This window comes from Hyla sarda, chromosome 8 (assembly GCF_029499605.1).
Source record: "Hyla sarda isolate aHylSar1 chromosome 8, aHylSar1.hap1, whole genome shotgun sequence".
NCBI classification, from domain to species: domain Eukaryota; kingdom Metazoa; phylum Chordata; class Amphibia; order Anura; family Hylidae; genus Hyla; species Hyla sarda.
In genome coordinates this window covers 3,506,647-3,518,818 of record NC_079196.1, presented here as the reverse complement: position 1 = coordinate 3,518,818, position 12,172 = coordinate 3,506,647, and the positions used below count along the sequence as shown (strand labels likewise).

At 43.3% G+C, this 12,172-nt stretch overlaps 1 protein-coding gene across 1 annotated transcript in view; it reads right to left on the bottom strand.

The window, feature by feature from the left end:
• Positions 1-604: 604 nt before the first annotated feature.
• Positions 605-12,172, bottom strand: part of MAP3K2 (mitogen-activated protein kinase kinase kinase 2) — a 30,696-nt gene continuing 19,128 nt past the window's right edge. Inside the window, exons 8-13 of the mRNA XM_056535507.1 lie at positions 11,115-11,321; positions 9,606-9,754; positions 7,220-7,351; positions 7,011-7,140; positions 6,631-6,808; positions 605-2,312 (exon numbers count right to left, since the gene is read on the bottom strand). Coding sequence (XP_056391482.1) covers positions 2,087-2,312; positions 6,631-6,808; positions 7,011-7,140; positions 7,220-7,351; positions 9,606-9,754; positions 11,115-11,321 — 1,022 coding nt within the window. The 3' untranslated portion in view covers positions 605-2,086. The remainder of the gene's footprint in view (positions 2,313-6,630; positions 6,809-7,010; positions 7,141-7,219; positions 7,352-9,605; positions 9,755-11,114; positions 11,322-12,172) is intronic.

Genomic DNA, 12,172 nt, shown 5'->3' with positions numbered 1-12,172 from the left:
TCCCAACCAGAAAGCAGTCACTGTTGCAAAACTACAACTCCCAGCATGCCAGAAAAGCCTATAGCACTTAGGGGAGAGAAACCCCCCCCTCAATGGCGGAAACCTTTAGGGAACCATGACTAAAGAACTGCCCTTCCCTTGAGCTTAGAGCAGTGTTTTCCAACCAGTGTGCCTCCAGCTGTTGCAAAACTACAACTCACAGCATGCCCGGACAGCCTGCAGGTAAAAAAGAACAACCTTAATGGCAAAAACCTTTAGGGAATCATGGCTGGAGGATTCTCCTTCCCTTCAGCCTAGAGAAGTGTTTTCCAACCAGGGTGCCTCCAGCTGTTGCAAAACTACAACTCCCAGCATGCTCGGAAAGCCCTGCAGGAGAAAAACCAACCTCAATGGCAAAAACTTTAGGGAACCATGGCTGGAGGATTGGGCTTCCCTTCAGCTTAAAGAAGTCTTTCCCAACCAGTGTTCTTCCAGCTTTTGCAAAACTACAACTCCCAGCATGCCCGGACAGCCAACAGCTGTCCGGGCATGCTGGGAGTTGTAGTTTTGCAACAGCTGGAAGAACACTGGTTGGGAAACACTAGCTTAGAATGGCGCATTAGACCACATGTCCCAATACAATACTTAGTTGCTTTTTCAGGCAACCTCAGGTTTAGCGTTCGGCTGGCTCTCCGGGCATGCTGGGAGTTGTAGTTTTGAAACAGCTGGAAGAACACTGGTTGGGAAACACTAGCCTAGAATGGCGCATTAGGCCACATGTCCCAATTCAATACTTCCTGCTTTTAAGGCAACCGCAGGTTTAGCGTTAGGCTGCATTCACAAGGCCGAATTTCTGCAAAATTTACTGCACATTGGGGGACACGTATCATTATTTGTGTAGAATCCGTTTACCCCTTTTGCCAAATTCTAAATTATGCGCAGAAGCACAACATTTTTCAATCAAGCGCAAAGGGTTTCATAAATTGCGGGCAGATACAGTAATCTCCTCTGACCTCCACTATTTTAAAAAAAACGGAATCGACGATTTAGAGCATCTTGCTACGTGCAGTCCATGATGGCTCATATTTGCGTTAAAAATATGGTCATTGCGCAAGATTTCTGCGGGCAAATGAAATGTACGCAGTTAATAAATTTGTGCGTACTAAATAGGTCACTCAAAGGTACACCGAAACCTACACATCTGGAGGAAATGCTCCACCAGAATGTACGCAAAGAAGAAAAAAAAGAAAGAAGAAAATAAAGAAATAAAAAAAAAAAAGAAGATAACAATTTAAAAAAGAAGAAAAAAAAAAGAAGAAAAAAAATGAGGGAAAAAAAAAGAAATAAAGAAACAAGAAAAAATCAGCTAGCGGAAAATTTTGCGCAAAAATTTAAACACAAAACAGGGGTAAAATCTTTGATACATGTCCCCCATTGTGTTGAATGGGGATTGAATAGTCCCATTCACATGTAGGAGTTTCCGCATTTAGTAACACTGAACCTGTCTTTACGTTTTGCGGAATCTCATTGAAGTCAAAGGGAAGTCCGTTGAGCGCACAGAAATTTCGCACAACATTCACACATGATCCGCAAGATTGCAGAACGTAATTCGAGCAGGATCCCAGAAATCCCTTCATGTGAATACAGCCCGGGTCATCCCTGCTGACGGGTTCCCTCATGTGCGTGTAGGGAATGATGTAAAACAGGTCTTAGAATTGAAAAATGTTTTAACATTTAACGAAAAATTAAAAGCAGCCGTGATCCCCGGCAGAGCCGCCACCGCTGCCGCCCGGGGCCACGGAGTAAAGCTGCCACATGCCTGATGGCTCTGGTCCTTCACAATGATCGGACTCCTCTTCTGTACCAAAAGGTTCCGGCCTCCACCCGACCGGAAAAGGAAAATGTTCTAAAGTGCTTCGACTTCACGTTGCTGAACCTTGTGGGGGAGGGGAAAACACGTCCCAAGTGTTCACCACAACCATCGCCTCCGAGAAGATGGAGGAATCATCGAGAGGAAGCGTCGTTCTGCCGACTCTTTACTTGGCGGTTAAAGTGCCATCAGCTTTGGAAGGAAAGAACGCAGCAAAAAAAAGGAAGAACGGAGTCACTAGTGACACTGGGCGAACGTGTGCCTGAGGAGCTCTTCAGCGGACGGCCGCAGTTTGGCCTCCACGAAAATCCTTTTCAGGAAGTCCCGCGTGTGGTCCGATACGTTTGCTGGCAACTGTGGGTTGGTGGTCTGGGTGGCGATTTTAAAAATGGCGGCCATGGCCTCGTACTCTGCCCACGGGGGCTTCTCAGTCAGCATTTCCACAACTGTACATCCGATGCTCCTAGAAGAGAAGGACAAGCAAAGCATAAATGAGCAGAATAGTGAGTGCAGCTTTGGTGTATAATACAGGATATAACTCAGGATCAGTACAGGATAAGTAATGTAATGTATGTACACAGTGACCTCACCAGCAGAATAGTGAGTGCAGCTTTGGTGTATAATACAGGATATAACTCAGGATCAGTACAGGATAAGTAATGTAATGTATGTACACAGTGACCTCACCAGCAGAATAGTGAGTGCAGCTTTGGTGTATAATACAGGATATAACTCAGGATCAGTACAGGATAAGTAATGTAATGTATGTACACAGTGACCTCACCAGCAGAATAGTGAGTACAGCTCTGGTGTATAATACAGGATATAACTCAGGATCAGTACAGGATAAGTAATGTAATGTATGTACACAGTGATCTCACCAGCAGAATAGTGAGTACAGCTCTGGAGTATAATACAGGATATAACTCAGGATCAGTACAGGATAAGTAATGTAATGTATGTACACAGTGACCTCCCCAGCAGAATAGTGAGTACAGCTCTGGGGTATAACACAGGATATAACTCAGGATCAGTACAGGATAAGTAATGTAATGTATGTACACAGTGATCTCACCAGCAGAATAGTGAGTACAGCTCTGGAGTATAATACAGGATATAACTCAGGATCAGTACAGGATAAGTAATGTAATGTATGTACACAGTGATCTCACCAGCAGAATAGTGAGTACAGCTCTGGAGTATAATACAGGATATAACTCAGGATCAGTACAGGATAAGTAATGTAATGTATGTACACAGTGATCTCACCAGCAGAATAGTGAGTACAGCTCTGGAGTATAATACAGGATATAACTCAGGATCAGTACAGGATAAGTAATGTAATGTATGTACACAGTGACCTCACCAGCAGAATAGTGAGTACAGCTCAGGGGTATAATACAGGATATAACTCAGGATCAGTACAGGATAAGTAATGTATGTACACAGTGACCTCACCAGCAGAATAGTGAGTACAGCTCTGGAGTATAATACAGGATATAACTCAGGATCAGTACAGGATAAGTAATGTAATGTATGTACACAGTGACCTCACCAGCAGAATAGTGAGTACAGCTCTGGAGTATAATACAGGATATAACTCAGGATCAGTACAGGATAAGTAATGTAATGTATGTACACAGTGACCTCACCAGCAGAATAGTGAGTGCAGCTTTGGTGTATAATACAGGATATAACTCAGGATCAGTACAGGATAAGTAATGTAATGTATGTACACAGTGACCTCACCAGCAGAATAGTGAGTGCAGCTTTGGTGTATAATACAGGATATAACTCAGGATCAGTACAGGATAAGTAATGTAATGTATGTACACAGTGACCTCACCAGCAGAATAGTGAGTACAGCTCTGGTGTATAATACAGGATATAACTCAGGATCAGTACAGGATAAGTAATGTAATGTATGTACACAGTGATCTCACCAGCAGAATAGTGAGTACAGCTCTGGAGTATAATACAGGATATAACTCAGGATCAGTACAGGATAAGTAATGTAATGTATGTACACAGTGACCTCCCCAGCAGAATAGTGAGTACAGCTCTGGGGTATAACACAGGATATAACTCAGGATCAGTACAGGATAAGTAATGTAATGTATGTACACAGTGATCTCACCAGCAGAATAGTGAGTACAGCTCTGGAGTATAATACAGGATATAACTCAGGATCAGTACAGGATAAGTAATGTAATGTATGTACACAGTGATCTCACCAGCAGAATAGTGAGTGCAGCTCTGGAGTATAATACAGGATATAACTCAGGATCAGTACAGGATAAGTAATGTAATGTATGTACACAGTGACCTCACCAGCAGAATAGTGAGTACAGCTCAGGGGTATAATACAGGATATAACTCAGGATCAGTACAGGATAAGTAATGTATGTACACAGTGACCTCACCAGCAGAATAGTGAGTACAGCTCTGGAGTATAATACAGGATATAACTCAGGATCAGTACAGGATAAGTAATGTAATGTATGTACACAGTGACCTCACCAGCAGAATAGTGAGTACAGCTCTGGAGTATAATACAGGATATAACTCAGGATCAGTACAGGATAAGTAATGTAATGTATGTACACAGTGACCTCACCAGCAGAATAGTGAGTACAGCTCTGGAGTATAATACAGGATATAACTCAGGATCAGTACAGGATAAGTAATGTAATGTATGTACACAGTGACCTCACCAGCAGAATAGTGAGTACAGCTCTGGAGTATAATACAGGATATAACTCAGGATCAGTACAGGATAAGTAATGTAATGTATGTACACAGTGACCTCACCAGCAGAATAGTGAGTACAGCTCTGGAGTATAATACAGGATATAACTCAGGATCAGTACAGGATAAGTAATGTATGTACACAGTGACCTCACCAGCAGAATAGTGAGTACAGCTCTGGAGTATAATACAGGATATAACGCAGGATCAGTACAGGATAAGTAATGTAATGTATGTACACAGTGATCTCACCAGCAGAATAGTGAGTACAGCTCTGAAGTATAATACAGGATATAACTCAGGATCAGTACAGGATAAGTAATGTAATGTATGTACACAGTGACCTCACCAGCATAATAGTGAGTACAGCTCTGGAGTATAATACAGGATATAACTCAGGATCAGTACAGGATAAGTAATGTAATGTATGTACACAGTGATCTCACCAGCAGAATAGTGAGTACAGCTCTGGGGTATAATACAGGATATAACTCAGGATCAGTACAGGATAAGTAATGTAATGTATGTACACAGTGACCTCACCAGCAGAATAGTGAGTACAGCTCTGGAGTATAATACAGGATAAGTAATGTAATGTATGTACACAGTGACCTCACCAGCAGAATAGTGAGTACAGCTCTGGAGTATAATACAGGATATAACTCAGGATCAGTACAGGATAAGTAATGTAATGTATGTATACAGTGACCTCACCAGCAGAATAGTGAGTACAGCTCTGGAGTATAATACAGGATATAACTCAGGATCAGTACAGGATAAGTAATGTAATGTATGTACACAGTGACCTCACCAGCAGAATAGTGAGTGCAGCTCTGGAGTATAATACAGGATATAACTCAGGATCAGTACAGGATAAGTAATGTAATGTATGTATACAGTGATCTCACCAGCAGAATAGTGAGTACAGCTCTGGAGTATAATACAGGATATAACTCAGGATCAGTACAGGATAAGTAATGTAATGTATGTACACAGTGACCTCACCAGCAGAATAGTGAGTACAGCTCTGGAGTATAATACAGGATATAACTCAGGATCAGTACAGGATAAGTAATGTAATGTATGTACACAGTGACCTCACCAGCAGAATAGTGAGTACAGCTCTGGAGTATAATACAGGATATAACTCAGGATCAGTACAGGATAAGTAATGTAATGTATGTATACAGTGACCTCACCAGCAGAATAGTGAGTACAGCTCTGGAGTATAATACAGGATATAACTCAGGATCAGTACAGGATCAGTAATATAATGTATGTACACAGTGACCTCACCAGCAGAATAGTGAGTGCAGCTCTGGAGTATAATACAGGATATAACTCAGGATCAGTACAGGATAAGTAATGTAATGTATGTATACAGTGACCTCACCAGCAGAATAGTGAGTACAGCTCTGGAGTATAATACAAGATATAACTCAGGATCAGTACAGGATAAGTAATGTAATGTATGTACACAGTGACCTCACCAGCAGAATAGTAAGTGCAGCTCTGGAGTATAATACAGGATATAACTCAGGATCAGTACAGGATAAGTAATGTAATGTATGTATACAGTGACCTCACCAGCAAAATAGTGAGTACAGCTCTGGAGTATAATACAGGATATAACTCAGGATCAGTACAGGATCAGTAATGTAATGTATGTATACAGTGACCTCACCAGCAGAATAGTGAGTGCAGCTCTGGAGTATAATACAGGATATAACTCAGGATCAGTACAGGATAAGTAATGTAATGTATGTATACAGTGATCTCACCAGCAGAATAGTGAGTACAGCTCTGGAGTATAATACAGGATATAACTCAGGATCAGTACAGGATAAGTAATGTAATGTATGTACACAGTGACCTCACCAGCAGAATAGTGAGTACAGCTCTGGAGTATAATACAGGATATAACTCAGGATCAGTACAGGATAAGTAATGTAATATATGTACACAGTGATCTCACCAGCAGAATAGTGAGTGCAGCTCTGGAGTATAATACAGGTGTCCATGTTTTCACTCACCAGATATCTGCCTTCCTGCCGTACCCTTCCCCGCTGATGACCTCTGGGCTCATCCAGTATGGCGTACCAGTGACAGACTTCATTCCGGTACCAGACATGCAGATGGTCTGAAGCCGTTTGCTGGCTCCAAAGTCTCCGAGCTTGACGTTGCCTGAAGAGTCTCTGAGAATATTGGCTCCTGGGGAGGAAACACAAAACATCTTAGGACAGGAAGCTCCTCAGAATCCCGCAACCTAAAAGAAATTCCCATCCTTCATCAATGAGCCACGGGTAACGCAATTCACAACGCGACACTTGTTAGGATCGGCCTTTTATGTTCTCCAATGGTTAATACACTATTGTGGGGAAACTCTTCCCTAACTCCAGAGCACAGAACTCACCTTTAATATCTCTATGTACAATCATATTACTGTGTAAATAGTGGACGCCGTCCAGGATCTGGCGGGTGTATTTCCGTGTTACAAATTCGGTAAGTGCTCCGTACGCCTTGAGTTGGTCCTTTATGGATCCCTGCGGAGAAGAGATCAGGTCACATGGTCTGCCCGTCAGTGTATGGTTGGCAGGAGGTGCCCCAGGCACTGGCACTTACCCCCGGCATGTACTCCATGAATATAGAGAGCGTCTTCTCCTGGGAATCTCTCAAGCAGCCGTAATACTGAACGATTCGCTCGTGAAGGAGGTTTTTTAGCAATTGTATTTCACACTCCAGCGCATTCACTTCCTGAAAGACCCAACAGGTACCATGTACAGGACATTTTATTACTAATCTTTTATATGCACCGTTCTAAAACAATGCAATAAGGTCAGCTGCAGCTTTGTTACATCCACCTGACACTGCTGCGTTAAGAGGCACAAACTGCGCAAAAGTTCACGCTCTATTTCAGGCAACTATGTCACAATAATAAGGGGTTCTCCAGTGGAAATTATCATCATTATTTTATTTTTTTAAATCAACTGGTGCCAGAAAGTTAAAACAGATTTGTAAATTACATCTATGTAAAAATCTTAATCCTTCCAGTACTTATCAGCTACTGTATGCTCCACAGGAAGTTGTGTCGTTCTTTCCAGTCTGCCCACAGTGCTCTCTACTGACACCTTTGTCCATTTTAGGAACTGTGCAGAGCAGGAGAGGTTTGCTATGGGGATTTGCTCCTGCTCTGGACAGTTCCTGACATGGACAGAGGTGGCAGCAGAGAGCACTGTGGGCAGACTGGAAAGAACGACACAACTTCCTGTGGAGCATACAGCAGCTGATAAGTTCTGGAAAGAATAAGATTTTTAAATATAAGTAATTTACAAATCTGTATAACTTTCTGGCACCAGTTCATTTGAAAAAAAAAAAAAAACGTTTTCCAACGGAGTACCCCATTAAAATGGTTTTCATGAACAGTGTGAAAGAGGTACTCCAGTGGAAAACAATTTTTTTTTTAAATCAACTGGTGCCAGAAAGTTAAACAGATTTGTAAATTACTTCTATTAGAGGGGTGTGTGCAGCCTTAGCCAATCATAGCTCATCTCACACTGAACTGCTCTGGGTTGTGTGTAGCAGAGTGAGGGAGGAAGTTCTCCCCTGTACGGCTTTAGATGATGTCACGCCTGCTGGGGAACGCCCCTTCCCAGTCTGTGAATCTGACTGAGACTGAGCAGAAAATAGAGCAACATCAAGGTAGAAAACTAAAAAATAAAAATAAAGGCCGGGGGTGGTTTATCATGATGAGGGCAGTGACCTGGGAGGATTATAAAATGTACAAGATCATGCGAGGCCTTCTTTAAAAAAAGGGATTATCCAAGAATAAAAAATAAATTAATAAATAAAAAGTATTTATTTTTCAATAACAGTACCACATATGTCCTCAGGTTACGTGTGGTATTGTTGTTCCATTAAAGTAAATGGAGCCAAGTTGCAATACCTCACACAAGAGGTGGCACTGTTTTTCTAAGAAATTAGCTCTGCTTTTTCTTTTTTGTGTAAAGGTTTCTTAGTCAGGGTATGTTCATACTGAGGACTTGGTGAGGAATTTACTCAAGTAAGTCCGCTCGCTTATTCCTCTCCAATTTAGTCAACAGTGAAAAAGGAGTATTCCGCTGCTCAGCGTTTGGAAGAAACTGTTCCGAACGCTGGAGGCAGGAGCTCTTCACATCTTAGCCCCGCCCACTCATGACATCATGCCCCACCCCCTCAATGCAAGTCTATGGCCCCCTCCCATAGACTTGCATTGACATCATGAGGGGGCGGGGCTATGACGTCACATGCTCCCAGCTCCAGCTTCCGGAACAGTTTGTTCCAAACACTGAGCAGCAGAGTACCCCTCTAACTGTATTTCCGCTCCTCAGTTCACACGGAGGAATTTCTGCAATCGGAACTCCGACTCTGAATTCCGTTCTGAATGAAGAGTGAACATGTTTCTTCATGCGGAATCAGTGTCTTTGTCCCATAGAAATCAATGAAATTCTAATTGGTGGCTGTCGTCCAGAAAAAAATAAATAAATAAAAGTTTACTCATATTTCTGGACGGAATTCTGGACGAAAAAAAATACGAAATTCCGCAGCTGAATTTTTAAGCTAGAATTCCTCGCCAATTCCTCAGTGTGTACATATCCTTAAGAGTTTTGAAAACATACAGAAAAGTTGGACCTTCACCTCCTACAAAACTAGCAAAACAACAAAGTCCTAACATGTCAAACGTTTGGGTTGCATCCGGGTTTCAGTGTTGAGACCAGACGTGATTTTGAGTTATGGCGGGATGAAGTGTGCGCAGTGCGCTTCACTCCACGGTCATCAATAACGCATCATTACAGTGGGGTCTCAGGACTGAAACCCGGTCTAAACATTAACCCTGACTGGACAACGTGTCAAATGTTTATATAAACTGCACAAATGATGTAAAGTAAAGAATAGCTGCCGACCTATTAAATGCACAAAATAAAGTCTTTTAAGCAGATGTCATCAGTCTGTAATGCAGGAGATGTGTTACCTTACTGGTCTCCGGACTGTCTGGATCATACTGGACTTGTTTCACAGCCAGTTCTCTCCCAGTATCGGCATCGTAGCACAGGTACACCCGGCCGAAGGCCCCCTGCCCCAAGAGCTTCCCAAGTCTCCAGTTTGATGGGGCACGTGGTGCTGAAAACAAACATTCACGTCAATAATGTAGATATCAGGCTTCTTACTCGTGACGTCCTCTGATCTAGACGGACACGGGACCTTACACAGCAGTTATATGAGCCACGTCCTGCAGACTCACATATACACAGCAGTTATATGAGCCACGTCCTGCAGACTCACATATACACAGCAGTTATATGAGCCACGTCCTGCAGACTCACACATACACAGCAGTTATATGAGCCACGTCCTGCAGACTCACATACACGCAGCAGTTATATGAGCCACGTCCTGCAGACCCACATACACGCAGCAGTTATAGGAGCCACGTCCTGCAGACTCGCAGCAGTTATATAAGCCATGTCCTGCAGACTCACATACACGCAACAGTTATTGAAGCCATGTCCTGCAGACTTGCAGCAGTTATATGAGCCACGTCCTGCAGACTCACATATACACAGCAGTTATATGAGCCACGTCCTGCAGACTCACATACACACAGCAGTTATATGAGCCACGTCCTGCAGACTCACATACACACAGCAGTTATATGAGCCACGTCCTGCAGACTCACATATACACAGAAGTTATATGAGCCACGTCCTGCAGACTCACATACACAGCAGTTATATGAGCCACGTCCTGCAGACTCACACATACACAGCAGTTATATGAGCCACGTCCTGCAGACTCACATATACACAGCAGTTATATGAGCCACGTCCTGCAGACTCACACATACACAGCAGTTATATGAGCCACGTCCTGCAGACTCACATACACGCAGCAGTTATATGAGCCACGTCCTGCAGACCCACATACACGCAGCAGTTATAGGAGCCACGTCCTGCAGACTCGCAGCAGTTATATAAGCCATGTCCTGCAGACTCACATACACGCAACAGTTATTGAAGCCATGTCCTGCAGACTTGCAGCAGTTATATGAGCCATGTCCTGCAGACTCACATACACACAGCAGTTATATGAGCCACGTCCTGCAGACTCACATACACGCAGCAGTTATACGAGCCACGTCCTGCAGACTCACATACACGCAGCAGTTATACGAGCCACGTCCTGCAGACTCGCATACACACAGCAGTTATATGAGCCACATCCTGCAGACTCACATATACACAGAAGTTATATGAGCCACGTCCTGCAGACTCACACATACACACAGCAGTTATATGAGCCACGTCCTGCAGACTCACATATACACAGAAGTTATATGAGCCTCGTCCTGCAGACTCACATATACACAGAAGTTATATGAGCCTCGTCCTGCAGACTCACACATACACACAGCAGTTATATGAGCCACGTTCTGCAGACTCACACACACAGCAGTTATATGAGCCACGTCCTGCAGACTTACATCGGCTGGGAGGACTTATATCCATGACTGTTAAGGTGGGGTTGTCTATGTCGCTCCCTCTTCTCCGTAGCCGGTTGTCTTCATACTCGGGGGTGAAAACGCTGCTACCGCTGCTGGTGCTCAGTGAGTGATCGGTGGGACTGAAGCTGACTGTAGACCGGAAGCTGTTCCCCTGGGTCCTTCTGGCTCTTGGAAAGGTTTTCCGGCCTAAAATAAAATTTAAGACACCACGGTAAAGATTGACCAGGGTACTGTATCCCCGAAAAAAATCTTCCACTCAAATTACGTAACCTAAATTAGGAAAATGCTAATATATAACTTAATCATACATTCATAATTAGATTAGATAAAAATTACCATAGATCCATAATAAGTTGCCATAGACTCGCATTGAGGGGGAGGGACGTGACGTCACAGGGGGTGGAGTGGTGACACTACGATACTCAGCCCCGTGGTCGTGAGGCTTCAGACACGGAGCGGTCATAAACTGTCCAGCGGAGATAGGTGGGTGCAACATGACAGATTGTGGGGGGGGGGGTCACCAGCGGCGGTACCCCCGTAATCAGAAACATTAGGGGATATTCAAAAGGATAGGGTGTAAGATGTCTTAAGGCTGGAGTACCCCTTTAACATTTATGGTATCGTATCCATAGCAGTGATAGGTCATAGTTGATGGCAACAGGATCAGTAGACACAGCTATACTAGTCCATCCCACAGACTGACCAGAGAGACAGGTGACCACCGCACCATTCACACAGGGGGCTCAGGTCACCATTATCATATTTAAGGGGCACTCCAGTGGGAAACTTTTTTTATCAACTGGTGCCAGAAAGTTAAACAGATTTGTAAATTACTTTTATTAAAAAATCTTTACCCTTCCAGTACCTTTTAGCAACTGTATTCTACAGAGGAAATTATTTTCTTTTTAAATTTCTTTTTTGTCTTGTCCACAGTGCTCTCTGCTGACACCTCTGTCCATGTCAGGAACTGTCCAGAGAAGGAGAAAATCCTCACAGCAAAGCTCGGCTGCTCTGGACAGTTCCTGACACGGACAGAG